The sequence below is a fragment of the Marmota monax genome, unplaced genomic scaffold (assembly GCF_021218885.2).
Source record: "Marmota monax isolate L192 unplaced genomic scaffold, Marmota_monax_Labrador192_F-V1.1 WCK01_AAM20220418_F8-fsc00005, whole genome shotgun sequence".
Lineage (NCBI taxonomy): Eukaryota > Metazoa > Chordata > Mammalia > Rodentia > Sciuridae > Marmota > Marmota monax.
This window is the reverse complement of record NW_026692254.1, coordinates 24,069,472-24,092,587: the sequence shown is the minus strand read 5'-3', so window position 1 is coordinate 24,092,587 and position 23,116 is coordinate 24,069,472. Positions and strand designations below refer to the sequence as shown.

General features: G+C 38.1%; 1 protein-coding gene across 14 annotated transcripts in view; it reads right to left on the bottom strand.

The window, feature by feature from the left end:
* Akap13 (A-kinase anchoring protein 13) overlaps nucleotides 1-23,116 on the bottom strand; it is a 353,536-nt gene that overhangs the window by 83,105 nt on the left and 247,315 nt on the right. For all 14 annotated transcript variants that reach the window (XM_046436733.2, XM_046436768.2, XM_046436778.2 and 11 more), the window contains 2 exons: nucleotides 19,757-19,832; nucleotides 14,979-15,115 (listed from right to left, as the gene is read on the bottom strand). In XM_046436733.2, the coding sequence (XP_046292689.1) occupies nucleotides 14,979-15,115; nucleotides 19,757-19,832 (213 nt within the window). The remainder of the gene's footprint in view (nucleotides 1-14,978; nucleotides 15,116-19,756; nucleotides 19,833-23,116) is intronic.

The window sequence follows — 23,116 nt, the reverse complement described above, 5'->3', positions numbered from 1 at the left end:
CTCATGACAGCAGAACAGGTGCTTCTTTACTTTGGCATCTACTCTTAGAAGGTTATTATCTTGAAAAAAATAACTCTGCATTTTGCTAATCTGAAACTCATAAAATAAACATCTTCCCTTTCCCAAAACATTAAAACAAAATGGGAAAATCTTTGATGGCCTGTTCATGTGTTTTAAAAAAGAAGAGATCTTGGGCTGGGGATGTGGCTCAAGCGGTAGCGCGCTCGCCTGGCATGCGTGAGGCCTGGGTTCGATCCTCAGCACCACATACAAACAAAGATGTTGTGTCTGCCGAAAACTAAAAAATAAATATTAAAATTCTCTCTCTCTCTCCCTTCAAAAAAAAGAAGAGATCTGTCTAGAATTTATCCTCAATGTAGCCTTTTCCTCTGGTGTGTAGTATGGCATTTTGAGGAATGACCAAGGAGTCTTTTAACAGTAACTCTGATTTTTTTTCAGTCCTGCATTTCTGATAAAAGTAAGGTTCACATAGTGTAATATTCTCTGACCCATGTATTTTTATGTATTATCCAAAAAGGCAAAAGCAGAACAATATTCTGAAACTAAAACTGAGTTCAATTGTTAAATACTAAGACAAATAGTTTTCTTCAATACTGAACCAAATCTAAAGGAATCTTTACTTTCTCCCCAATACTTTTACATGTTTTCAAGTGCTGTCCCTGCAACTCCATCATGTCTTTGTATGATCCCTGTAGAATAAAAATGGGTGGCAATCTGAAAATCATATCTAGACTATAGTCATGCTCTTGCTATAGCTAATCATCTTGACTATAGATATCAGTTTTTTCATGTTGCCTTGCCATCTAATAAGAAAGGGTTCAACAGATCTAACAGAGGTCAGATATTAATACGAGGCCTATTGAAAGGTAAGGTCCATTTAAATCATGGATGACGAGGGGGGAAGGAAGATGGCGGCGAGGGGAGTGCATTACCCCCGTGTGCTGCTTCACTGTGTGGGAGTATGACAAGTCAGGACGGCTAAAGGATATCTTGTTAGGAATTTCCAGCAATAGTGGGGTGCGCCGGAACCTGGAGGAAGGATTTCTATCGCACGAGGATCGGCTACGGGGACTCAAACGCGAGAGGTTTGTCGCACGGAGGGTAAAACTGCTTATTCAGCAAATCGCCCCGCGGCTAGAGTCTGCAACGCGCGCTGGGATAGAGACGCAGGGTTACAGTGCTGCAGTTTCTGCCAGCCGCGCAAGCACCGCACTCAGGGCTGAATTCTGGGTTCGAGACGGGGGAAGGAAGCGGTCCATCTCGGTTCTCCACACCGGTCAGACCACAGAGGAGGCCAGCAGCCACCATGTTGGTAAACTGACGTCACCATACCTGTTTTTGACTGACCGCAGCTCATTCAGCCATAGAACAGGTAATTTCAGGCTGCAATTCGCCTGCGGCTTGCAGACAGATCGCTAGGGTTCAGAGCCTGGGTGCTTCTTAAAATCTGATCTTATCGGAGTGAACACTGAGCGCGGGGCGGCCGAGTTCCGGCTCCCGGAACCGTCCCGGAACCGCCCTGGCTCAGGGCTACGGAGCCTGCGGAGGCTGCTTCTTGGACCCTGCTACTATCAGAGCAAACACCAAGCACTAAGAAGCCGAATTCCGGCTCCCGGAACTGAGCCCGCGGGGACTGCTTCTTGGAGCTTACACTTATAGGAGCTTACACCGAGCACGGAGCGGATGAGTTCCGGCTCCCGGAACCGTCCTGGAACCGCCCTGGCTCAGGGCTGCGGAGCCCGCGGAGGCTGCTTCTTGGACCCTGCTACTATCAGAGCAAACACCAAGCACTAAGAAGCCGAATTCCAGCTCCCGGAACTGAGCCCGCGGGGACTGCTTCTTGGAGCTTACACTTATAGGAGCTTACACCGAGCACGGAGCGGCCGAGTTCCGGCTCCCGGAACTTCCCTGGACCGGGGCTAGGAGCCCGAGGAAACTGCGTCTCAGTCCGGGTCCTGCTGAGGGCCGGTCAGGACTCACCCGTTGCTTGGGTTGCCCGGCAAGGGGAACGAAATGCTGCCATTTGCATAGGATACCAACATGGCAGAGATCTGACGTCAGCAGAAAGCGGTGGAGGAGAGATCTTCATCAATACCAGCAGTGACATAAGCAGTTGGTCTCCTGGTAAGGGGGGTGAGGCTCAGTCACCCGAGTCTCCTCAATTTGTCCTCGAGCCAGAGGGAAGGAGCCGGGCCGCCGCCAGCCCCCGGAGCAGGCCCAGCGGCTCGCCAGCGTGATGCTCACGTGACCCCAATTGGAGTGGGGGCGGAGCGGAACCGCCACCCGTGCCCGCAGGGTGAGCAGACCAGTGATCAACCTGCAGATCAGGCCCAGGGGTCCGCAGGCGTGGTAGGAGGGGCAGGGCAGATCCGCCGCCCGCGCCTTCAAGGTAGGCAGACCTACAACAGACCGGCGGATCAGGCCCAGGAGCCTGCCGGCGTGGTACAAACACCACCCTAATTGGAGTAGTGACAGAGCAGAGTCGCCTGCCTTGCCAGGAACAGGCCCAGCGTCCTGCAGGCGGGGTAGTCACGACACCCCAATTGGAGTAGGGGCAGAGCAGAGCCTCCACCCGTGCCCGAAAGGTGGGCAGATCTGCGACTGACCAGCGGGACAGGCCCAGTGGCCTGCTGGTACGACAGACACGTCACCCCATTTGGAGTAGGGGCAGAGTAGAGCTGCCGCCCGCGCCTGCAGGGTAGGCAAACCTGCAACCGACCGGCGGATCAGGCCCGGTGGCCTGCCGGCGTGGTACACTCGTCACCCCAATTGGAGTAGGGGCAGAACAGAGCCGCCGCCAGCTCCCAGAACAGGCCCAGTGACCTGCTGGCGTGGTAGCCACGACAACCCAAGTGGAATAAGGAGAGAGCAGAGCTGCCGCCCACACCTGCAGGAAAGATACGCAAGCAGTATGAAAAGACAAGGAAAGAAAGGACCACAAGCAATGCAGGTCAACGCAACTTTAGAAGAGGTAACAGCTGCACCAGATGGAATGTCAGATAAAGAATTCAGGATATACATGCTTCAGATGATCTGGAGTATCAAGGAAGACATTAAACAGCAAAATCAGACAATGAAAGATCACTTCGACAACGAATTACGCAAACAAATCCAGGAAGCAAAGGATCAACTATACAGGGAGATAGAGGTTATAAAAAACAAGCAATCAGAAATCCTAGAAATGCAGGAAGCAATAAACCAACTTAAAAACTCAATGGAGAATACTACCAGCAGAGTAGAACACTTAGAAGATAGAACATTAGACAATGAAGACAAAGTATTTCAACTGGAAAAGAACATAGACAGCTCAGCAAGACTGTTAAGAAACCATGAGCAGAACATCCAAGAAATATGGGATAACGTTAAGAGACCAAACTTAAGAGTCATTGGGATACAGGAAGGTACAGAGCTCCAAACCAAAGGAATGAGCAGTCTATTCAATGAAATAATACGAGAAAACTTCCCAGACTTGAAGAATGAGACAGAATCCCAAATCCTAGAAGCCTACAGGACGCCGAATGTGCAAAATCATAAGAGATCCACACCTAGACACATTATAATGAAGATGCCCAACATACAGAATAAGGAGAGAATTTTAAAAGCTACAAGAGAAAGGAAGCAGATTACATTTAGGGGTAAGCCAATCAGGATAACAGCTGATCTTTCAACACAGACTCTGAAAGCTAGAAGATCCTGGAATAACATATTTCAAACACTGAAAGAAAATGGGTTCCAACCAAGAATTGTGTATCCAGCGAAATTAAGCTTCAGGATGGAAGATGAAATTAAAACCTTCCACGATAAACAAAAGTTAAAAGAATTTGCAGCTAGAAAACCATCTCTTCAAAACATCCTCGGCAAAACATTACAGGAGGAGGAAATGGAAAATAACAATGAAAACCAACAGTGGGAGGTAGGACAGTAAAGGGGGGAAAATAATCAAAGAGGAAAACAAACAATGTTTAGTAACAGAAATAAACAAATATGGCTGGAAGAACAACCCATATCTCAATAATAACCCTAAATGTTAATGGCTTAAACTCACCAATTAAGAGACACAGGCTAGTAGAATGGATCACAAAACAAGACCCAACAATATGCTGCCTACAGGAGACGCATTTGATAGGAAAAGACATACACAGGCTGAAGGTGAAAGGTTGGGAAAAATCATATCACTCATATGGACTTCGGAAACAAGCAGGAGTGTCCATACTCATATCAAATAAAATAGATTTCAAGCCAAAGTTAATCAAAAGAGATAAAGAGGGACACTACATACTGCTTAAGGGAACCATACACCAACAAGACATAACAATCATAAATATTTATGCCCCAAACAATGGTGCAGCTATGTTCGTCAAACAAACTCTTCTCAAGTTCAAGAGTCTAATAGACCACCACACCATAATCATGGGAGACTTCAACACACCTCTCTCGCCACTGGACAGATCTTCCAAACAAAAGTTGAATAAGGAAACTATAGAACTCAATAACACTATTAATAACCTAGACCTAATTGACATATATAGAGTATACCACCCAACATCAAGCAGTTACACTTTTTTCTCAGCAGCACATGGATCCTTCTCAAAAATAGATCATATATTATGTCACAGGGCAACTCTTAGACAATATAATGGAGTAGAGATAATACCATGCATCTTATCTGATCATAATGGAATGAAACTGAAAATCAACGATAAAAGAAGGAAGGAAAAAGCATACATCAATTGGAGAATGAACAATAGGTTACTGAATGATCAATGGGTTATAGAAGACATCAAGGAGGAAATTAAAAAATTCTTAGAGATAAATGAAAACACAGACACAACATATCGGAATCTATGGGACACATTGAAAGCAGTTCTAAGAGGAAAAATCATTGCTTGGAGTTCATTCCTTAAAAAAAGAAAAAACCAACAAATAAATGATCTCATACTTCATCACAAAATCCTTGAAAAAGAAGAGCAAAACAACAGCAAAAGAAGTAGAAGGCAAGAAATAATTAAAATCAGAGCGGAAATTAATGAAATCGAAACAAAAGAAACAATTGAAAAAATTGACAAAACTAAAAGTTGGTTCTTTGAAAAAATAAACAAAATCAACAGACCCTTAGCGATGCTAGCGAAGAGAAGAAGAGAGAGAACTCAAATTACTAGCATATGGGATGAAAAAGGCAATATCACAACAGACACTTCAGAAATACAGAAGATAATCAAAAACTATTTTGAATCCTTATACTCCAATAAATTAGAAGATAGTGAAGGCATAGATAAATTTCTTAAGTCATATGATCTGCCCAGATTGAGTCAGGAGGATATACACAACCTAAACAGACCAATATCAATTGAGGAAATAGAAGAAACCATCAAAAGACTACCAACTAAGAAAAGCCCAGGTCCGGATGGGTATACAGCAGAATTTTACAAAACCTTTAAAGAAGAACTAATACCAATACTTTTCAAGCTACTTCAGGAAATAGAAAAGGAGGGAGAACTTCCAAATTCATTCTATGAGGCAAACATCACCCTGATACCTAAACCAGACAAAGACACTTCAAAGAAAGAAAACTACAGACCAATATCTCTGATGAACCTAGATGCAAAAATCCTCAATAAAATTCTGGCGAATCGGATACAAAAACATATCAAAAAAATTGTACACCATGATCAAGTAGGATTCATCCCTGGGATGCAAGGCTGGTTCAATATACGGAAATCAATAAATGTTATTCACCACATCAATAGACTTAAAAATAAGAACCATATGATCATCTCGATAGATGCGGAAAAAGCATTCGACAAAGTACAGCATCCCTTTATGTTCAAAACTCTAGAAAAACTAGGGATAACAGGAACATACCTCAATATTGTAAAAGCAATCTATGCTAAGCCTCAGGCTAGCATCATTCTGAATGGAGAAAAACTGAAGGCATTCCCTCTAAAATCTGGAACAAGACAGGGATGCCCTCTCTCACCACTTCTCTTCAACATAGTTCTCGAAACACTGGCCAGAGCAATTAGACAGACGAAAGAAATTAAAGGCATAAAAATAGGAAAAGAAGAAATTAAATTATCACTATTTGCAGATGATATGATTCTATATCTAGCAGACCCAAAAGGCTCTACAAAGAAACTATTAGAGCTAATAAATGAATTCAGCAAAGTGGCAGGATTTAAAATCAACACGCATAAATCAAAGGTATTCCTGTATATCAGCGACAAAGCCTCTGAAATGGAAATGAGGACAACCACTCCATTCACAATATCTTCAAAAAAAATAAAATACTTGGGAATCAACCTAACAAAAGAGGTGAAAGACTTATACAATGAAAACTACAGAACCCTAAAGAGAGAAATAGAAGAAGATCTTAGAAGATGGAAAAATATACCCTGTTCATGGATAGGCAGAACTAACATCATCAAAATGGCGATATTACCAAAAGTTCTCTATAGGTTTAATGCAATGCCAATCAAAATCCCAACGGCATCTCTTGTAGAAATAGAGAAAGCAATCATGAAATTCATATGGAAAAATAAAAGACCCAGAATAGCAAAAACAATGCTAAGCAAGAAGTGTGATTCAGGCGGTATAGCGATACCAGACTTCAAACTATACTACAGAGCAATAGTAACAAAAACAGCATGGTACTGGTACCAAAACAGGCGGGTGGACCAATGGTACAGAATAGAGGACACAGAAACCAATCCACAAAACTACAACTATCTTATATTTGATAAAGGGGCTAAAAGCATGCAATGGAGGAAGGATAGCATCTTCAACAAATGGTGCTGGAAAAACTGGAAATCCATATGCAACAAAATGAAACTGAATCCCTTTCTCTCGCCATGCACAAAAGTGAATTCAAAATGGATCAAGGAGCTTGATATCAAATCAGAGACGCGCCGTCTGATAGAAGAAAAAGTTGGCTACGATCTACAGTCGGTGGGGTCGGGCTCCAAATTCCTCAATAGGACACCCATAGCACAAAAGTTAATAACTAGAATCAACAAATGGGACTCACTCAAACTAAAAAGTTTTTTCTCAGCAAAAGAAACAATAAGAGAGGTAAATAGGGAGCCTACACCCTGGGAACAAATCTTTACTCCTCACACTTCAGATAGAGCCCTAAAATCCAGAGTATACAAAGAACTCAAAAAATTAGACAATAAGAGAACAAACAACCCAATCAACAAATGGGCCAAGGACCTGAACAGACACTTCTCAGAGGAGGACATACAGTCAATCAACAAGTACATGAAAAAATGCTCAACATCTCTAGCTGTCAGAGAAATGCAAATCAAAACCACCCTAAGATACCATCTCACTCCAGTAAGATTGGCAGCCATTAGGAAGTCAAACAACAACAAGTGCTGGCGAGGATGTGGGGAAAAGGGTACACTTGTACATTGCTGGTGGGACTGCAGATTGGTGCAGCCAATTTGGAAAGCAGTATGGAGATTTCTTGGAAAGCTGGGAATGGAGCCACCATTTGACCCAGCTATTCCCCTTCTTGGTCTATTCCCTAAAGACCTAAAAAGAGCATGCTACAGGGACACTGCTACATCGATGTTCATAGCAGCACAGTTCACAATAGCAAGACTGTGGAACCAACCTAGATGCCCTTCAATAGATGAATGGATAAAAAAAATGTGGCATTTATACACAATGGAGTATTACTCTGCATTAAAAAATGACAAAATCATAGAATTTACAGGGAAATGGATGGCATTAGAGCAGATTATGCTAAGTGAAGCTAGCCAATCCCTAAAAAACAAATGCCAAATGTCTTCTTTGATATAAGGAAAGTAACTAAGAACAGAGTAGGGACGAAGAGCAGGAGAAGATTAACATTTAACAGGGATGAGAGGTGGGAGGGAAAGGGAGAGAGAAGGGAAATTGCACGGTAATGGAAGGAGACCCTCAGGGTTATACAGTGGAGGGGGTAGAGAGAGAGGAGGGGAGGGGAGGGGAGAGGTGGGGAGGGTGGATGATGGGAAAGGCAGCGGAGCACAACAGACACTAGTATGGCAATTTGTAAATCAATGGATGTGTAACTGATGTGATTCTGCAATCTGTGTATGGGGTGAAGGTGGGAGTTCATAACCCACTTGAATCAAAGTGTGGAATATGATATGTCAAGAAATTTGTAATGTTTTGAACAACCCACAATAAAAAATTAAAAATAAATAAATAAATAAATAAATAAATCATGGATGACACTGAAACTTTCTGTAAATTTTCCAATTTTTTAAGAACAGAATTGCTTTCTAGTTCCTGAAACTATTTAGTGCTGAAGTTCTTATAGCTACCCAAAATAGACTAAAGAACTATTGCTTCCCCCATTCTTTCTGCCCCCTTACATACAAATACCGGGTTTGAGGGAATTATGTTTTTCCATTTATATGTTGGAAGGAAAGAAAATTTATGATTTCTGGCATTTAACATTCCATGTCTAAGATCCAAAGTTTCTATTAAGGGTTCTTGGGTTTTGTGTCAGTCTTTCTTAGGCAGATAATTTATCTTAAAAAATGTCTGCTAATTAAATGACTTCCAGGAACTTAGGATATTACTCCTGTCTGAAGGAATGATGCCACGGGATCAGCTGATCTAAGATATCTAATTTATATGGAATTATAATTCAGTGGTATTTCTACTGGTACATTCAGTAGATGGCCAAACATAATTCAGGTTTTCGTTCTTCCCCTAAGATACAGTTCGAAGGCAGGACACCAAACAAAGAAGGACAAAGAAACAGAAACTCAGAAAGGGAGACTAAGAGAGAATGGGTGGGTAATAGTTGTGTATGTATGTGAGAAGGAAAAACATTGGAGAAACTAAAGCTGTGTTTATATCTGAGATTGACACAAATCCTTCTTCCCTCGAGTTCTCACAATTGTTTTTCCTCCTGCATACAGGAGGGTTGGAATACACTAAAAAGTATCATCTTTACCATCAGGAAAAATCCTTAGGGCTTATCTAATCCTAAAAATCTGCAAAAGACATCAGGGTAGCAAAAGGCAAAGACAGATACTTCCAAAAAAAGGGCTCTCCAAGCAAGACAAAGGCAAGAGTTTGCAGCTCTTTATAAGCAGCAGCCTTAAACGGACAGCTTCAGCTAGAGGGACAGAAACCAAGCTATGAAGTAACCCAAGGACAATGTTCTGCTGAATTTGGGGTAAAATAAACTAGTTAAGATTTTAATTATAAAATAATTATATAGGTAAAATAAATGAAAAAGGTCAAAACAAAATGATGCTACTTGAATAAAGTCTTAGAAGCTATTACTATTCTTAAATAATAATATAAAACAAAAAATATGATGGAACTTGAATAATAATTATTAGTTACTTATCACATGTCAGGTTTATGCTAAGCTATTTTGAAATATTACTCCTCTTAATCCTTATAACTATTTAAATAAATATTCTCATTCCCATTTTTAGTTGAGAAAACTGAGGATCAGTGAATTTAAATGACAAATTCAAGATTCTAACTTAGCTAGTCTCAGCCAAGAGTTAGATGCACTTTTTTTTTTTTTTAAATAGCTCTTTAGGTGATTCTAGATGCAGCTAGGATTGAATTCTAGTGCTATCAACCTGTAGAGCTGTTACCAAACTGAGATGGATCTTACTGCTAAATGTAAAAGCTAAAAGTATAAAACTTTTAAAGAAAAACATTAAAACTAAAGGCAGGAAAAACTAAAATAGAACAGGACACAAGATGCAATAACCATAAAAAATTAACGAATCACATTTCATCAGAAGTAAAAACTTCACCTCACATCAACATCATTACAAAAGCAAATGGCAAGGCATACCTAGAAAAAATTGCAAAACATAAGCCTAATAAAGGACTGATATCCAGGTTTACACACAGAACTCTACTTCTCAGCAGCAACTAACAATACATTTTTTTTTAAATGGTCAAAAGATTTGAATAGATACTCCACAAAGGAAGATAAGAAAGTTGTCAATGAACACAAGAAAATGTGTTTATAACAACACTAGTTGCCAAGGAAATGCAAATAAAAAACCTTGAAGACATACTACTGCATGGATGCCAGAAATACTAAAACAATTATACATGTCAATAAGGATGTAGAACAAGTGGAGTTCTCATACACCACTTGTGAGAGTGTAAAATGGTATAATCAATTTGGAAAATAATCTGTTTCTCATAAAACTGAACCTACACTTACATATAATCTAACAATTCCACTTCTAGGTATTCAGGCAAGAAACATAATATTATTATTATTTTCTTTAGTTGTAGATGGACACGACATCTTTATTTATTTTTATGTGGTGCTGAGGATTGAACCCAGTGCCCCACACAAGCAAGGCAAGCACTCTACCACTGAGCTGTAGCCCCAGTCCAAGAAATGACATTATTTAGATTGGATTTACGTTAAGTTCTGAAACATGGAAAACTAATACATGGGGTGGGGGTGGGGGTCGGGGGAGTGCTGACTCTGGTGAGTTTAAATGGAGACTGTCTGGGAAGGAAAAAAAAGAAACTTTCCAAGGTGATCTTCATAGTTTATATATTTTGATGTGGGCTTGGGTTAAAAAGTGAATGAATGTATTTATCAACAGTCACTGAATCCTCAAGATTGTACATTTCAGTCAGACACAGTGGCACATGCCTATAATCCCAGTGACTCCAGGGGTTGAGGCAAGAGAATTGCAAATTCAAGGCCAGTCTCAACAAATTTAGTGAGACCCTCAGCAACTTAGTGAGACCTTGTCTTAAAATAAGAAATGAAAAGGGACTGGAGATTTAGTTCAGTGATAAAGTTGCCCCTGTGTTCAATCCCCCAGTATAAAAAATAAAAATTTTTAAAAGATTGTATATTTCATTGTATATAAATTTTTACAAATAAAACAACAACCAACTATAAACAAATGATGAATTCTAAGTATTCAGAGGTGAAGTGTACTGACATATTTTGAAATGCACCAAAGAATTTAGGTGGACTGGTGGGTAGATAGATGAATGAACAGAAATACTGCTATGTAAGGAAGTAAATGCAATAAAAAGTTAATTGTAGAATCTGAGAGATGGAAATATTTGGTGTTCACTGCATGATTTTTTAACTTTTCTACATGTTTCTGTGTTTTGATAATGAAAAGTTGGGGGGAAACGCCTGCTTGGCTTCCTCAACCAGAGTTAAACTATGTAAGTAAGATATATGAGTTTAAAAATTATATAACTCATATACACAAAAATGTGAAAACAGCTAAACACTTTATGTTTTATTACTATAACTGAAGGAATCAAGCTTAATAGTGCCCAAACACTGGTCCTTTAATTTTCATTTATCTATTCACTCAATTAGTTAATATTATTTATTATGTTATATTCAAGGAGTCCTGCTATGTGCCTTGAAAAATCACAGCTCACATTTTAAACATCTAATACATACCACAATCACTTAACTCATTTATTTTATCTAATAATATTTTATCTAAGAATCTTAAGTATTAGATCAGAGTGGCCTAGATTATGCATATTTTATGATCACATTTTCTCAGCCAGTGCCAAAAAGAATTCCAGGATTTCTTCTCACTTTAAAAATGTAAAATTTATGCTGCTGATATAAGGAATGGAAAGACTTTAATAACTCACAAATATTCATAAGAATAAACATGAAGCTCATAACACTCATTAGATAGTTCCATTTGCTGGGAGGCACACTCAATGGAAAGACAAGTTAAGGTGAACAGTTGGTGAAGGACACTTCAGGCTGTTAAAGAGCGCTCTGTAAGACTACAGTCACATAAATGACTGCAGGAAGTGACCTAATGCACCACTCATGGTTCACAGAAAAGGATGTTGCAATTCTTACCCACAGATTATATTTTTAGAGAATGAAGAAGAGGAGGGGTAAGCCCTGGGAAGAGAAAAGAGGAAAGGGAGGTTAGGCCCTGGGAAGAAACTGAAACATTCTGGTATTGTACAGTCCATGTGTGGATGACCAATGAGGAAGACTTCTAAGGAAGCAGCTGATGACCTGTCTACCATGACTATACTTTCAAATAAATCACTGGATTTAGAAGAGTTTTTCAGAGACTGAGAGCAAAATAAAAAAATACAAAGAGATTTTAGAGTCAGGCGTATGTGCAAATCTCAGTTCTCTTACTCAGTAGCTCAGTAATTTTGGATTAACTTCTTCTTTTTTTTTTTTTTAATTTTTTATTGTGGGTTGTTCAAAACATTACAAATTTCTTGACATATCATATTCCACACTTTGATTCAAGTGGGTTATGAACTCCCACCTTCACCCCATACACAGATTGCAGAATCACATCAGTTACACATCCATTGATTTACAAATTGCCATACTAGTGTCTGTTGTGCTCCGCTGCCTTTCCCATCATCCACCCTCCCCCCTCCCCACCTCTCCCCTCCCCTCCCTTCCTCTCTCTCTACCCCCTCCACTGTATAACCCTGAGGGTCTCCTTCCATTACCATGCAATTTCCCTTCTCTCTCCCTTTCCCTCCCACCTCTCATCCCTGTTAAATGTTAATCTTCTTCTCCTGCTCTTCGTCCCTACTCTGTTCTTAGTTACTTTCCTTATATCAAAGAAGACATTTGGCATTTGTTTTTTAGGGATTGGCTAGCTTCACTTAGCATAATCTGCTCTAATGCCATCCATTTCCCTGTAAATTCTATGATTTTGTCATTTTTTAATGCAGAGTAATACTCCATTGTGTATAAATGCCACATTTTTTTTATCCATTCATCTATTGAAGGGCATCTAGGTTGGTTCCACAGTCTTGCTATTGTGAACTGTGCTGCTATGAACATCGATGTAGCAGTGTCCCTGTAGCATGCTCTTTTTAGGTCTTTAGGGAATAGACCAAGAAGGGGAATAGCTGGGTCAAATGGTGGCTCCATTCCCAGCTTTCCAAGAAATCTCCATACTGCTTTCCAAATTGGCTGCACCAATCTGCAGTCCCACCAGCAATGTACAAGTGTACCCTTTTCCCCACATCCTCGCCAGCACTTGTTGTTGTTTGACTTCCTAATGGCTGCCAATCTTACTGGAGTGAGATGGTATCTTAGGGTGGTTTTGATTTGCATTTCTCTGACAGCTAGAGATGTTGAGCATTTTTTCATGTACTTGTTGATTGACTGTATGTCCTCCTCTGAGAAGTGTCTGTTCAGGTCCTTGGCCCATTTGTTGATTGGGTTGTTTGTTCTCTTATTGTCTAATTTTTTTAGTTGGATTAACTTCTTTACCAATCAGAGCCTCTACTCCCTTAAGGGTAAAAGGAAGACAAAACCACTAGAGTTGCAGGGCTTTGTGTATGGTAAGCACTCTATCAATATTAGTTTGTCTCCCTCCTTTTCCTTTCACAAGTAGTAAGCCCTTGGTTTATTAATGTTAGAGAAAATATTTAATGCAAAGTATCTCTTGGTAACAAACCACTTTGGCAGACTACAACCAAGTTTTTCTACATGAAACAATTCCAATAGTAAAAAATATTATTATTAATATTTCAAAACATAAATACTTATTGAACCTTCATATACCATCATTATCAATCAATGGGCCTATGTTAAAGCTGGAACTAGAGAAACCATCCAATGTGTTCATCTCAGACAAAAGCAATGTTTTTAGAGACATGTATATTCACAATGATATTTCCCCAGAGGAGAACAGAAGTCCTTATAATTAAAGACTTGAAGGCACAGTGGAAAGTACTGAAATTCTGATATTTTAAAAGTCATATTGGTTTCCCTCTTCCAATGTACAGAGTTTTTACTTCAAAGAATCCCTTCAGTCAATACACTATGAGTAACAATGACAGAAATCCTGAAATTTGCACCACAAATCTTCCCAAGGACCCTGGAAGAGAAAGGAACAAGGTAGAAAGGATAAGGAAACACCCAGTCAGAATAGGAAAGTCCCTGGACAAAATGAAAGGGAAGTATAACAGAGTATATTCACAGAGGCTTCAGTATGTTCCAAACCAGAATTCCAGGACTTTATGCCTTCATTATTATACTATAACTTCTAAACACAGAATCACCACACTCTCTTGGATAACTTGATCACCCACTAGCACAACTGCTCTCACCACTTTTCCAAAGTCATCTTAAAACCTGAAGGAAGAGTCTTCTTCACAGCTGCCATGGCATTTCTGCCCTTCCACCTCTCGCCACTAAGAAAACCACTCATGGCACACAATTGAGTGCTATCTGCCCTCTGCTTGTGTGGAAGCCCTATACTCTTCTTATGGAACAAAACAACTTGCTGCAAGGAGAAACAAGCCCAAGCAAAAGACAGCAAAATGCTCCCATCACCCACTTCCCTAGCCTCAAACTCTATGCAAACATAACTTGATTTTTGTGCATGAATTTTTCACTATATAGAAAGCTTGAATCCCTTAGCAAAGATCTAGAAAGTTCCAATTAAGCAGGGTGGATGAATAAGGGTGATATCACCAGGATCAACAGTAAAGTTTCAGGCCTCCACACATCAATCAGAAAATGAATCTATGGTTAGCTTACACACATGACATCATACAGTCTAAGTTGTAGTCCTTTCCTGCCCAAGGAATAGTGTTCATGTCATATGATTTAGTCATATGATTTAGTTCATTCTAAAGGAACTTCCATGCCTTTGATTTCAATGCAAGTTCCAAAACTTGCATGTAAACAAGCTGCATTTTGCAGAAAATAAATTTGGATAATGCCCTTTTTCCTAAACTCTGGAAATCTCATTTCCTTTTTCAAAAGGGAATACTTATATTCTTCAATGGCAAGCGAAATCTATGGGGCCAGCTGGATCACAATTTACTAGTAGGAGTCACATATTAAGGGAAATAATATGCCTTGAGAAGATGATGAGCACAGGAGAAGAACAAAGTGAAAGAGATTTAAGGAAGACCAAAGGGAGCATGAGAATCACTGGACAAAATGAAAAGGGAAGGTACCCAAATACCTTTGAGAAGATGATGCTGTCCATTTCATCACTGGGTGAATGAAAGAGGTCAGAATCACTCCCAGATTCTCTCTGAAGTACATCTTGTTTTGAGCTACACTCTCTGCTCAATGCAACATCCAAAATGTTCTCACATCCTGAAAAAGAAAATTTATTCAACTGATACTTAAAAATTTTTCTTTTCTTCCAAGCAACTAATCTTTCTTCTCTTTTGTTTTCCCCGCTTTTCCACATCCATCCCTTCATTCTTTCTCTTTCTTTTTAGATATCAAGAATTCAAATTAGTAGCTTCTACTACTAAAAGTCAAATTAATAGTTTCTACTATTCCAATTCTAGGATCATACATTTGCCATAGGCCGCTTATGAGTTAGCCATGTTTATGTAAGGTAAAGAAAGAACGATGATCTAGAATCATATTCTATCTAAACAGTAATGGTTCCTCCTGGTAGTTAGGGAATAATTCTCTTTTGCCACCAAAATCTGAAGTTCATTACTAGGAAATTATGTGACAGGATTTGAGGCCAATTTTAGCTTGGGACTAAAGTTCTTTCTGGAAACTTGTTACCTTTTCTAAACAGTGGTATAAAGATAAAGGGGGTGCTATCAATAAACATATGTGTATTACACTTATGGTTTCTACTGAGTAATAATAAATGTAACTTAACTTTTCCTCCCTTTAAATAGATCTTGCATCGGAAAAAAATGTGCTGAAGTAGAAAAATGCATCCATCCGGAATCTGTTTTCAATTCAATAACTAGGATGGAGATTGATGAATGAGAGGAGGGGTCCACGACAGAACTATTATACTCACATGAAGGATCCTTAAGACTTAACCTGAAATTGACAATGCACTTATTATTTCCTATTAACTTTGTGAACAAAGGGACATAAGACTTGCTAGCAAAAGGATTACAGAGATTTAACACATGAAATCCAATGGTTCCTTCACATTTGAGTTAATAGTTCTGTCATGGATCCCTCTTTTGGCTCACCAGTTCCCATCCTTGCTACTAACATATTCCAGATGAAGAATCCAAAAGTCAAGTAGTGGGTAGATATTAACCTTCTTCAGAGGTTTGAAGATAGGCGCTCCTAAGTTATTTTATTGTTTGGTGAGGACATATATACATGTATACTTAATCAAATCTGTATGTGACCCAAGTGATGAAGGCAGCAGTTCATTAAATCTCTACCCAGAAGTCTTGGTTGAAAGCAAATTAAAAAGAGCTGACAATACAAGGTGATGTCAAAACAAACACACACAAATAATTTTACGTCCTATTAACATTCAATGTACTGGAATCCAAATGGGGATGATCCTGTCACTATGTGCTTTCAAGACCATATTACACATGACTGTTTATTCCCAGACAACATTTAAACTGGAACACTGATAAAACAAAAAATGTGTACATGGTAATGAGGTCACAACAGTAGAAACAAACAGGCTACATTCAGCTTGGGCAACAGTTTGAAGAAAATGTGCCTAAAAACAGTAGTATATTTCTTTCTGTATTCTTCTAGGAACTGAAAAAAGACCACTGAGTTTAAGTGGCAGAGTTTTCACTATTCTCAGGACTTTGCTGAGGCCTCAAAAAGTAAACAATGTCACTTTACCAGGACAGTTGGAGCACAGACTGAATGCCTATGTCAAGATATTATAAGAAAAGCTATAATATACACAAAGGGAGGAATGTAGATTGTACCAGTTAATTTCCAGTGAATCTTCTGATTCTTAGATTCGATGCTTGAATGATGTTTGTGTTTGTGTGTGTGTGTGTGTGTGTGTGTAGGAGAGGGAGAAAGAAAGGGAGGAAGGAGAGCAAGAGAGAGAGAGGTGTGGATGTAGGGTAGAGCTAATGGGAAGTTTTTATCTAAATTAAGAATTAATAATAAAATCATTTACCCTGAACCAGCCAGGTAAGTTCTGATGAAGGAGGAACTGAATCAGTATAGGTAATGCACTGCTTATCAGTAAAACTACTTTTTCTGTAGTTAGGCATTTATTTAGGTACTGGGGAGTGTCCAAATAAAAATATATGGGGAGAGGGGGTTTTATCTGTGGCAGAAATGAACACATTAAAAGATAATTTCATCATAGAATTGTGTAAAGGATGCCATCCACATGAAATGTGTCAGGGGTGTGGATTAACTTTAAAAATTTGAAATTAAAAAAAAAAAAAGACCCTATAGTTAATGGACTATTTCAGATGTGTTAGTTCAATGGGAAGGGACCTGCCTTTAAGACATTGGAAATTATGGGTATTCTGGAAGTCCCCTCCCCTACATTGCATAGAATGTAGTAAAACTTAGGTGGAATTGGTAGGTTTGTGATCTTTCTATTCCTTTCCCTTTTCCCACTTGGAAAAATTAAAAGCTCCATTCTGTGGCTGAGGGGAAAACAAGGGAGTTAGCCAAGAAAAGAAAGGGCTGTCACAGCAACTATGCTGAGCTGCTAGATTGTCCAGCTGGCAGTCTAACAGACCATGTCCAAATTCCAGACTGGAAAACAACCCAGCTCAAGATATTCTAACAGAAAATCCACAGAAAGATCCAGATTCAGACTTAGAAATACCTCACCCAGAAAATAAATCCAAGCCAGCCAAAAGGACCACAAACCTAGTTTGGAAGAGGAACAGTTCACTGTTTGAGATAATGTTGACTGCTGGGGTAGGGAAAAGGGAAGGGGATGGAAAAGAAGTAATGGAGACACAAGGATTTTAAGCCATTATAACCCCAGAACCACCTCCATTGTGTGTGTGTGTGTGTGTGTGTTGGGGGGGGGGGCATTCCCCCAAAGGTGACCAGATCTTGTGTCACATGTGTTAAGTTTTCAAAATTAATGAACTCTTTCATTTCTTCCTACACATCATCTAATGAATAATGTAGAGCAACATAAACAAGAGTAGAGTACTAGTTTTATAGTTCAATGGATTTGGCTTAAATCTAGATCACAGGCAAGAAGTAATTGAACTCTCTACTCTTTATTTTCATACCAGTGAAATGAAATGATTAGTATCTTCCAGGAGTTGTAGTGACATAAATAATTTATATACATAGTAACCAGAACTCTGGTCCTTAGCACTTAGCAGATATGTGATACATGTGCCTAATCAAGTTCAGACTCTATCAATCTCTAACGTGTGATTCTTTAAATATCTGGATGACAGTAATCTGAAAATGGGCGCAGCAAGGACAAGTCATGTTTTATAACCCATATACAAATATGCCCCCAATTTTTGTGTACTGCATCATTAACTTTTTAAAAGCTAACAGAAAATATGCTTTTTGAGATGTTATCCAGTCTTTTGGGTTTAAAATGACAGATTTCTGCACCACATGAAAATATTTCAGTCAGCAGTGGACCACATATATGATGGTATATACCACACAGCTTAGGTGTGCAGCAGATTGTACCTATACCACCCAGATTTGCCTAAGTACACTCTATTATGTTCACACAATGGTAAAAATCACCTCATGACACATTTCTCAGAATGTATCCTTATCTTTTGGCCACATATGACTGTATATGCTAACAAATTTTAGCTGGAAAAGAATACGAAAACATCAGCAACCTGTACTGGGCTTTGTTAAATCATGCTAATCATAATCCTACCTTGTATTTATCACACAAAGTGATCTTAAAGAACATTATTATCTTATTTGCTCTAAGTCTATTGTTCTACTGAGACACTGTAAAGTAAAACAAAAACTGAAGCCTGTTGTGGTGGCCCAATTACTCAGGAGTCTAAGATAGGAGGATAACAAGTTCCAGGTCAGCCTCAGCAATTTAGGGAGAACCTGTCTCAAAATAAAAAAGGTCTAGGGATGGTGGCAGAGTACCCCTAGGTTCAATCCCTAGTACTACAAATGGACAAAACCACAAACAAAACAAAACAAACAAACAAACAAACAAACAACAACAACAAAAAAGCAGGAGGAGGAGGAGGAGGAAAGGAGGGAGAAAGAGAGAAAAAAAGAAACCTGCAAGATAAAGTATACACCTGGGATGGATACACACACACACACACACACCCCCCAAAAAAAAAAAAAAAAAAAACCCTGCCTAAAATACAAATCTCAGGTCTGAAGTACAGAAGTGTAATTCAGATCTGAAATTCTGTTATGTTGAGGTTTAAAAATAATCACTAAAAGGCCAAACTGCTTATGCTTGAAGTTAGGATATGGAAAGGGTAAATAACAAATTAAACTCTTGATAATTTTTTCCAAAGTTGCAATAGTTCTCAACCAAGGCTACCCAAGAGGAAATTCAAAGGAGCTTATGATTCTGAGATTCAGGCCATACCCCAGCCTAATTAAATCAGAATCTCAGAGAATAGGACCCAGGTATTTTGAAAGCTTGCTCACCCAGATAAATCCACTGTGTAGGCAAAATTGAGAACCATGGGTTTAGTCCCTAATAATACATATATTTACAATTTTATCAGATTAAAAAACTTATATCACACACAAATTCACAGCACCAGATAATTTCACAAATAAATTAATAAATCATAAAGCTACATGTTAAGTCTGTTGCCTCTAAAATAAAATTAAGAAAACTATCTGTGCTCATCTTCAATGAGATGCCTATGAACCAGATGCTTATGAACATCACATATATCCATTCCTCTGATTCCTGTGGAACATGCTAAGGAAGGGCAGAGCTACGAATAAATGATCTATTATTAGAGTAGAATTATGGCTCCAGAAAAATGAACATTTTGGATGTAGTTTCTCAGACAAACTGGAAAATAGAAAAACTCTGCTCACCTGGGCTCTGCTGGGAAGCCAAAAGAGATGCTGCCCCTGGGCATGGTTCTATTGTACACCAGCTTTCTCGGTTTATCTGGAAAGAAAAACAACTTGTTTCAGACAGCAAAGTAATGTGGAACAATTTTACAGTTGTTAAAGTTTATCTATTATATAAACCCTTCCACCTTTTTCTTTACTACTTTATTGCAAGGTGGGTAAAATTATGTCAAGGAAGAAAAACATACAACAAAAGCTTCAATACAACCAAGGCAATGTACACTCAAACTTCTGAAGAGACTGTCAATAAAAGAGGCATACAAAAGCAAGTGGAAAAAATAAACAACAACGACAAAAAAGGACATGGTGCAGGCCAAGGGTGAAATAATAAAGAAGTCAACAAGATGAAAGCGACCAAATATTAAAATGCATATTTAATGTCCTAGTATGCAAGTTAAGAAAAGACACAAAAATTTAAAAATACAAAATAATTCCTATTTAGGAATTAATACACGCCAGGTACCATGTTAAGAATTCTACAAGTATTATCTCATCCAATCATCACAATAGCCACCAAAAGTTTGTGTTACCTCTATTCACCCAAAGGAAAAATAGGGTAAGAGGGATTTCCAAGATCACAAATAGCAGGAATGGTTCTGGAATGCAAGTCTTTGCAATTCTAAAAAGCAAATATACTCCCTTCCTCCTAAATTAAATAGCTTTTAAAAATTTAGCTTTTATATCTTGCAACCATCTTAACATTATAACCCTCTATGTTCCGTAACTTTGAAATAAGAAAAACTTTAAGGTTACCATTAAAGATTTTGATACTTCTCTCTCAGTAATTAATAAAATAACTAGACATGAAATTGGCAAAGATATAAAAAAATTCAAAGACATCAACCTTTAATAAATAAAACCTACAAATTCTTAAATTTAAGAGGATTAAAATCTTTAACATGTATAATCTTACCACAACAGCATTATATCAGAAACCAAAAACAAAAGATCACTGAAAAACCCAAAATAATATTTAAAAATTTAAAAAAATACTTCTAAGTAACCAACGAATCAAATAGGAAATATCAAGGAAAACAATATTTTAAACTGAATAAAAATTAAAATACCACATATAAAAGTTTGTTGGTACAAAGCAATACTGAGAACAAAGCAACAGTAAGTTTGTAACATTTGAAAACAAGGAAGTTCTCAATTCAGTAATGTAAGATTCCACCTTAAGAAACTTGAAAAAGAACAAAAAACTAATCCAAAGTAAGCAATACAGAAAATAGTGGACAGAAATGAATAAGAATATAAAAAAAATAAAATCCATAATACAGAAAGCTGACTCCCTAAAAGGATCAAAACTATCAATAAAATGCTAGCTGGACTGAAGAAAAGAAAATTTACAAATCACCAATACTGTCGATCCCAGAGGGAAATGATTATAGATAGATTCTATAGACACTGAAAGATTAATGGAATATTATGAACAACTTTACTATAAAAAATTCATGAAACTACACAAACTACTGAAATTTACTCAAGACATAAACAACTTTAATAGCCTTATTAAATACATTAATTCATAGTTTAAAACTTTCTTACAAGGAGTACTCCAGGCCCAGATGGCTTTAGTAGTGAATTCCACCAAACTACCAAACATTTAAGAAAGAAATAATACAAATTCTATACAAAATAGAAAATAAATAGAAAAAAATATTTTCTATAGAAAATAGAAGAAAAGGTACATATCTTGTTTTATAAGCCCAGTACCACCCTCTGGAATAGTATTACTCAAGGACATCAATATAAAAATTCTGAACAAAATGTTAGATACATTCTATCAAGCAATATATGTAATAGATCAAGATACTGTGACCAAATGAGTTAATCCCAAGAATACAAGGTTAGTTTAGCATTTTAAAAAAAAATTAATTTACATCCCAAACTCAGAAACTAATGATTTTCAATAGATGAAAAAACCTGGAAAAATTCAACATCTATTCATGATTTAAAATCCTAAGAATATTAGGAACAGAAAGAAAATTTCTCAGTCAGATAAGGGGAATCTATATAAAAACCCTATAGTTAGCATCATATTTCATGGTGAAAAGACTAAATGCTTTCATCTGCGATAGGAAAACAAGTCAAAGATGCACACTTTAATCACTTCTATTTAACATCATTCTGGAAGTTCTAGTCATTGCATGAAATCAGAAAAAGAAATAAAATAAAAACATAACTTTCTTTATTCACAAATGGCACAACTCTATGTAGAAAAATCCTAAGTAATTTACAAAAGTGATATGAGAATAAATGATTTGGAAGAGTGCCAGATACATAGTCCTTAACCCCACCCCAAAATTGATACTACTTCTACAAACTAGCACTATATACTAGGAACAAATAATCATAAATTCAAAATGAAAGTAAAAGTAATACTGTTTACAAAAGTATCAAAGTGTAATGAGGGCAATTTTAAGAAAACACAAGTACTTGTACTTTGAAAACTCTGAGATACTGGATGAGAGAAATTAAAGCAGGCACAAATTAATATGAAGAGATACCATCTGTACAGATCACAAAACTTCAACAGTTGTTAGTTTTCTCCAAAATCACTACATGATCTCAAAACTTTCTATAGAAGTCACACCAATCAAACCTGTGTGGTACTGGTGTACAGACAAGACACACAGGTCAATGGAAGAAAACACAAAATTTACAAATAGACTCTCATAGAGATAGCTCAATGATTTTGACAAAGATGTCAACGTATTTCAATGGGGGAAAATAGTTATATGAACAAATAATACTTCAACAATACATATGCTGTATCATCCCTAATAGAAAGGGGGATAGTAAAACACCCTATCCCTAAATGCTTCCTTTCTGATCCCAAAGACCCAGCCCAGTTAATGGAACAATGAGAGCAATCTTGGGCCAGAAAGTCCAGATACATAATATTTTGAAGGACTTGGCTCTCTCTTATGCACATAGGAAATGAAGGTTAACTTAGTGTTAGCTGTAGAAAGCTACTTTTTTTGCAATGTATACGGGGACAGTAGCTCCTTGCGATGCTGATCAAACAAACAAACAAGCTAATGCTGATGATGTCACTGCTTCTGCAGCCTATCATAAAGCAGAACTGAGCACACTGAACTGAGGGATACATGTCACTTGTCCAGACAGCGACCACTGGACAAGCTCCATGAGGGAAAGAAGGCACTGCCTGGCAAAACATGATAAGGGACAGAGGTACTATCTGTCAGCCGGTTGACAGTGATCTCTTCTGGATGTAGTCCCTGATCTCTTCTAAGTTTCCCCAATAAATCATGTCTTCCCTGACATGTGGGCACTTACTTTGTCTTGCAACTTACC